The sequence below is a fragment of the Pieris rapae genome, chromosome 20, assembly GCF_905147795.1.
Source record: "Pieris rapae chromosome 20, ilPieRapa1.1, whole genome shotgun sequence".
Lineage (NCBI taxonomy): Eukaryota > Metazoa > Arthropoda > Insecta > Lepidoptera > Pieridae > Pieris > Pieris rapae.
Genome location: NC_059528.1, coordinates 5,148,329 through 5,155,804, shown reverse-complemented (window position 1 = coordinate 5,155,804; position 7,476 = coordinate 5,148,329). Strand labels below are relative to the sequence as shown.

At 32.2% G+C, this 7,476-nt stretch overlaps 1 protein-coding gene across 1 annotated transcript; it reads left to right on the top strand.

Annotated features, from left to right (window-relative positions):
* Positions 1-2,583: 2,583 nt before the first annotated feature.
* Positions 2,584-6,891, top strand: LOC110993683. Its single transcript, XM_045632674.1, has 4 exons — positions 2,584-2,704; positions 5,316-5,411; positions 6,125-6,235; positions 6,734-6,891. The coding sequence occupies exons 1-4, from the start codon at positions 2,651-2,653 to the stop codon at positions 6,839-6,841; spliced, it is 369 nt and encodes a 122-aa protein (XP_045488630.1). The 5' UTR covers positions 2,584-2,650; the 3' UTR covers positions 6,842-6,891.
* Positions 6,892-7,476: the final 585 nt, after the last annotated feature.

The window sequence follows — 7,476 nt, the reverse complement described above, 5'->3', positions numbered from 1 at the left end:
CTTTTCAACCTTGCTCTGTTAGGGTGTTAGTTGAAGATTTGAGGGTAACAATTTTAATTTTTTATTAAGTTAACTTTAATAGCACCTAAAACCCACCAATTTACATTTCAATTATCAATGCTTCATATCGAACATTTATCATGGTCACAAGATTTAATTCGTAACATGTGGCGCAAATGCAAAAGACAAATCAATACACCACATATGTTGTTTCTCATTAAAATATATCAATTTTCCTGTGTTCTTTTCCTTGAATCCCAAAAGTACTTAAAATAAATAGATATGTCAAGACAATTCTGACAAGGAGCTAAAGAAATACGTGTGTTTAATACAAATAAATCAAAACACTTTTATAGTCTCACGTGAGTTATAACTTGTTTGTTATAGTAGAATTCAATAAACCACTGAATTGTTTTTGACTTATCTCGAACTGAATTTCCGTATTTATTTTGTGTGCCTCATTACTTTGTGAATAAATACCCTTTACGAGAATTTTTTATTTCTTTATCAAACATAAAGTCTACAAGTATTTCCGAACCAATTCGACTTAGGGTCCTTCAAGAGCGTACCAATTCTTAAAAGGCCGGCAACGCACTCGCGAGCCATTGAGAGTGAGAGCATTGAGAGTGTCCATGGGCGGCGGTATCGCTTAACATCAGGTGAGCCTCCTGCCCGTTTGCCCCCTGTTCTATAATAAAAAAAAACATCAGAACAATAGTGATTTGAATTACATAGAACACTAAAATAAAAAATAAAGTGTGTACCTTTATTGCTGTAAATTCCTCGCAATATTGCGATACTTATTCTTTGAGCGAGGAAAGCGCCAGCTACTGGTACTTTCAACCGTGCCAAATCAAATATTAAATTAGCTGAGGTGCAATTGAACTAGTAAATTAAGAACAAATACCTCTGTATTATCATAAACCATCTATTACTTGGTCTCCAATATTTGGAGCAAAATATTTTAAATAGTTTCGTAGTATATTCCGTTTTTGCACAGTTTTCAAAATGAGGTTAATAAGAAAATACTAAATGCTCTAATGGAGTATTGATCATAAATATAATATTTTATATTAAATAAAAATATCTTAAACATAAAGCCTTAATAGTTAACTTTTAACATAACGTTTGAAAGTTATGGTGTTTTTTGAAGATGCCTTCGTTTTTACAGGTTTTCCAAAAGAAACTATAAAATATCCATTCCACCCATCTTAAATTATAGCTTTTGATGATGCACGTCACGCATCACTTCACCAATCACAATCGAAAAAACGCGCCGTCATTTCGTTCAATTAATATAGAACATAGAGCATGCTCAATAAATGTCACAGGACAACTGATGATGTGAAAGTTTTTATTGCATGCATCTGGCTGGTAACAATCTGTCACGCGAAAAAATAAAACTGTCATGGCAAAAATTTTAACGCAGCCTGCTATGTAAAAAAATACTAAAAATTGTTTTGTTCAGTGGACTAGTAAATAAAAATGGATGATGTGCAATGTTACCGAGCGTGGATAAGAGAGGTACACAATATTGTTTCCATTGAATTACAAAGGGTTAGGTACCTACTGGAATCAGTTGATATACACATATGTATAATTTAAAAAAGCTTTTATACATTTCATCTTTCACTGGAGAAATGTTAATAAACAACGAATCCCAACGAATTTCTTAAACGTAATGCAGATTGTTTTGGTTGCATGACTTGAAACATTTTTCTATAAACGCTCTGATGCTCAGTCATGTTGAATATGGCAGTATATGGAACCCATTATATGCGATCAATTCGATCGATTCGCAACCCGTTGAAAGCATTCAAAGATCTTTTACAAGACACCTAGTTTTCATTAGTACAGAATTTTCACATAGCATAACATCCAGTGACTCAAGAAATTTAATATTATATAACTACGATTGGAGAACTTTATCCTGCGCTACGTTCTTCTATAAGTTGCTAAATAATCAAGAGCAACGACCTACAGGATAAAAATTGACGTCCCTCACTAGTCCCAAGGTCGAAATTCACCAAAAATTTTCAAATTCCTTCTCTATAAACCAACATAGGAGTTCAGGCACCTAGCTTTCAAGTTTTTCGCGATTTTAACGTATTAAACAGTACTTATCCGGAGCTGGATATATTAGGTAGACGGCTGATCTGTATTAAGAAAGCATTGTTAAGTGCCTATCTCGTACCTAATCCGTATATATAAATATAAATAAATAATAAAATGGTCAAGCATTTTAGATAAAAGAGTGTAACATATACCGTAGATATAGAGTACTATAAAGTAGTAAAATTTTAAAGTTTTCTACATCTACATAGTAATGTATGATGTAGAAAACTTTAAAATGAATTTTGCAAGTATATATTGGCCTATTCCGATAAAACATATTTTACTGTTAAGTAATATTTCGATTTGAATTAATTTATATTGAATTATTTAAATTTCAAGCAATACATTGCCACATTTAAGAGTCTTTAATGAATCAACAGGTCCTAAGGAAAGCAACTGCAGACAGTATTACAGGAACATAATATTATAACATATTCTTATAAATTCCCCTTTAAAATTTTCAGACAGCAGGTTGGTGAGACGGAGGCTATTTGCGTCTCTAGTGTCGTCGACAGATTTGATCGACAGTTTCGCCATGACGTACGATAATAACGATCAGCATTGGCTACAAACGGTTTTTGGACCAACGGTAGGCTATTATTTGCATCGATAATCTGAATCCTCCAGCCACAGACAAGTGTGAGCCAACTTGACATAATGAAGATTGATAAATATGAAAAAAACTTACAACGATAACGATGGGAAGCTAATTGAGCTCCTTGAAATCTTTATATCAAGTATTTGAATCTCTGTCTCTACCTCTAGCCCTTTCATTGAACATTGTTAGGTTTAACACTCTTTGCACAAATCAACAATCGAATCGCTAAGGTAATCGAATAGTAAACACGTTTTGTATTCGAAATTTAAACAGCGCTCTTGGAAATAACAAACAGGACGCACATGACATGCTTTCGAATAGATAACATGTAAGGAAAACGTGTTGGCGATGCCGTCAACCAATATTTTGTATCGAGTAACCATTAGGAATACGACACAGGTTGAATATTTGACGATATGAAAAATTTCTAGCTGGTATCTGGATACACATTTCATATATTCGACAAGTTTGAATCTTAATGAAAATTGCTTAAAACTTATATAAACTGGCATTTTTTTATTACGCTTCTTTCCATACTGCTCTAGGCTTCGCTTTCTAGCATGCTACTAGTTTAGTTTTTATTTTTGTATTGTAAGTCCATGTTTGGCAGCCGTATGGTGAGAGTAAGATACAAGTGTCCAAGGCAATTTTCATGAGGTGAAGGGGAAATGGCCCTTTTAAGTTTTCCTTCATGGACCAAAACTTTTTCCAGTCCATGTTATAATTCACCGCTCTCTTCATATTTGACTGATAATTGTTTACCTATGAATATGTAGTAGCATATTCCAGAGACTTTCCCTTAAGATATACTGCAGTGTTGTAGCAACCGCACAGCTTTTTGATTAAACCTTTAGAAACATATAATAGAGCTATCTACTGATTAAGAAAATTTATTGTAAGATTAAAGTACACAAAATACCTAAGTTCGTTTGACTAAGCCCAGTAAACATTTACGATGAAAACATCGTCGGAGATCAGAGGTTACCACAAAATGTTCCCGTTTAATAACTGCGAAGCATTTGTCAACAATGTTTGAGATAAAGTTCAGCGTACACTCATGATCATATCACGTTACAGCCGTTTCAGATTTTTTTTAATTGAAAATAGTTTGCCAACGCTCGGCACACTGATAGTTGATACATTGGTAATAACAAACACAAAATACAATTTTTAATGTGACAAGCACATAAAGGGAAACATGACATACATTTAGAGATCATACAAACAATTATTAAACAAAACAAACATAACAAAAAAGAAACAATTGCTAATAAAAAAAAGTAAAATTTATTGAAAGAGATTGATTTGAAAGTGTGAGGCGAGCTACTATGGATATCGAGACCTAGCTCGTTAAAGAACGAATAATAAATTGTTATTAGTTTTTTAAGTGATCGATTTTAACTAATAACATTTTAAATTATCTCAAGTTAAACGAAAAATTAAATCAGCTTTCATATCTTTAAAACTGAACTAAACAGTAGAAATATAAATCGGCTTCTTCACCGTGACATGACTATAAATTGCCGAGAAGTTTTCATACAAACATTTACAGCGTATATTAGAGTAAACCTAGGATCATGTTACTCACAACTCCAACTATATCACTTACATAGAGGTCAAACTGATAAACTCGATTTAAATTCTTTTTATTTTTCTTTTGTGTTCAAAAGATGCTATGCTGATTCAAAGTATACAAAATAAATCGGTAGCGTAAATCGACACGATGTAATACATGATGATATTTCTCATTGATTCGTGTTAAAGACATATATTGAAAGCACGTTTTCTGTGTGCTGCACCTACTCATTATGTGGCTTTCAGTTTCCACGCCAATAACGTTCAATCGAGGTATAAGGGACGGTTTTTTGGGTAAGGATTTGTTTGTGTGCGCGAAGTTAACTTGTTACTTTATCGGTGCGAGCGTCGCCGAAATGTTTTATCTGTATAATAAAAATTTCTTACAATCCTTACATTTCCTATTTCACTTAGCATTCCTTTTATGCCGGTGTTTTATTTCATGGACCAGACGCTTTTTCCTTCTTTATACTAAAATACCTTTGTGTAAAATTGTAAATTATTCGGCACAAAATTGTCGACTTGATTTAAAACATCTTAAATTTTCTACAACTGAACCGTTCTTTCTAGAAATAATAATAAATAAATATATATATATATATATTAATAATAATAAATATATATATTATACGTTATAATGGTCTAGTGATCAGCCTCCAGTATCTGACACACTATTTGGGTCTAAGACATGTCGGGTTCCTCACGATATTATCCTTCCGTCCATCCAGTCCATATTATATTATATTATATTATTTGTGAGAACTAGTGAGTTGTTGAACTTAGTTTTGTTCTTAAATTTATTTCAATAACATAATAAAAACATGTTTTTTGTTAACTAAATTATCTCCATTGCATTTCATCGATTTTGTTATTGTATGGGCCCATAAAAAATTTGAATGGGTAGAGTTGTTCTGTGCTATTTAAAACTTCAATATTGCTTTTAAAGTATACTTACAAAGTTCAGTAGATCTAAACAAGAGTTTGCGAAGTTTTTCATACGTTTTTCATACCTACTTTGTATTTTCAGTTCACGATGTCAAGCGTATCGTCGGCTTCTGTGGATGGCACAAAAACTCTAGTATCCAGCTTTAGAACCTGGCTACAAGCACACGAAGAGGCTCAGGTAGGTCTTAATAAGGCTTATAAATTGATGGTCGACTTCTCATCAATAACTTTCAATAAGTAATTAAGTAGTTTGAACATTGAACATTGAAGACATAAATAGCGCCTGCGCCGAAACTCAGGGCAATTCGTCCTATCGGGCGTTAAATGTTACAAAGATTATATTATGAAGATGTGGTACAATAAAGTTTTTGTTGGTTCAGTCATAATATTTAATTATCAGTAACTGGTAAATTAACACAATGTTCATGATACAGCAATAGACGATGACAGTATCAAAAATAGTGTTATTAACAATAATCTACATAAAACATGGCTTTAAAACATGTATACAAAAAATATTTATAAAAAATCCATTTTAAACATTGATACGTCAATTATATGACAAACTACTGACGTAGATTAGTCTTGTCAAATAGCCAATACCATTTTAAAGTATTCATTGATTTGAATACTAGATCTGTGGCAATATCAGACAATACTAGAGCTCCCTGCAAACGTAGCCATACTCTTGAGGCTTACATTGAAGCTTAATTATATGGTTTGAATACTAGATCTGTGGAAATATTAGACATTACTAGCTCCCTGCAAACGTAGCCATACTCTTACATTTAGGCTTATTTGGTTACCCTGAGCCACGTTTGACATGAAAAGTATAAAAAGTAGCTTTTTGTACTTTATATAAAAAAATTACAACGAAATTTTAAATTTAAGGTAATGCTAGCTAGTGTACTAGTGGTACTGGGAATGTGGTGGCTGGTGCGAACCATCATGTCTCTTCTTATCAACATCATCTGTCCAATACTCGTCGTGTTTTTTGCTGTTGTAAGTACTTGAATATACACTGGCTGCCCTAAAAAATCAATAGACAAAATAACCGATTATCTCTCGTTCAGTAGCTTAGTCTTGATAAGTATGTATTATGTGTAAGCTATATAAAATAAATAACTTACTAAGTAAATTATCACTATAATCTTGTTTATTTAGATTTTTTAAATTCGTATATTAATTTTGCCTTCATTGCTAATTCGATACTATTAAGATAACCTACCTAAGAACCTACCTCAGAAGGAACTATTTAATAAAGGGATATTTAATGTCATTGAATTAAGCCTATTTCACAAACATTTAGTTACTTAGACACACACCCTTTAGGCATTCTCTGTATAATATTATTGCTTAGGCTACACCTTTTAAAATTGGCGTTTTGATTTAAAACAATTCTAATTAAATATTTATATTTTTCTACAACTTCTTTAACGGTAAACATCTCGTATTTACGCAGAAATATTCATAGATATGTGATATTACCTTCAATTCCAGATGTGTATACCACAGTTGCGTGCCCCACTGCTTGGTCAAAATTATCCACTCTTAGCCAACCTGATGCATGATATATTTTTAAAGATGGCGGAAAACATGAAGACATAAAATTTGACATAATGTAAAAATTGTAAAATAGACTTGACTTTTCTCTCTTATGTTTTATTGGTTAGGTTAGTTTATTATATGCAATTAAGAATATCATCCAGCAAATTTATAATCATTTCAGTATTCGTTTCTTTTATCATTGCTTAACAATCTGCTACCTAATAATAATACTAAACCAGAAAAAAATATTTATTATGTTTATAGAATCTTCATTCATGTTAAACTTTAATTTCTTTTTTACACAGAAATATTTATCTCAAATTAATCTCTTTGCATGGAGGTTACAGTTACACAAAACAAAAACAAGATAGAATACAAAGGAACAACAATGAATGATGTGTATCAGTTATTTAACAAACAACCCACACAGTGGCGGATTTGGCAACAGGAGTTCGTTGAATAAGCTGGCAGCTTTTTCACAAATTTGGGAAGCGAATTTTTGCTAAAAATCAAAAAGACTTCTTTCTGCGTAACGGTTTTCTGAAACTTTTTCCTCTCACTTATACATTTAGTGTACAGTTTGCTGTCACATTCTATAGAAAAACAGCTAGTTCGCTACCCACCAACCAGTAATAAGCCACTGCACCGAATTCATAGCAAGGCATAATTTTGGTTTTCACTGAAACAGAAGAAAG

What these genes read in the sequence shown, in the direction of transcription:
- LOC110993683 (XM_045632674.1), top strand. Translation starts at nt 2,651, where the DNA reads ATGACGTACGATAATAACGATCAGCATTGGCTACAAACGGTTTTTGGA. An exon ending in AAGCACACGAAGAGGCTCAG is followed by an intron (nt 5,412 to 6,124) that starts GTAGGTCTTAAT and finishes TTTAAATTTAAG; the next exon opens with GTAATGCTAGCTAGTGTACT. An exon ending in TCGTCGTGTTTTTTGCTGTT is followed by an intron (nt 6,236 to 6,733) that starts GTAAGTACTTGA and finishes CTTCAATTCCAG; the next exon opens with ATGTGTATACCACAGTTGCG.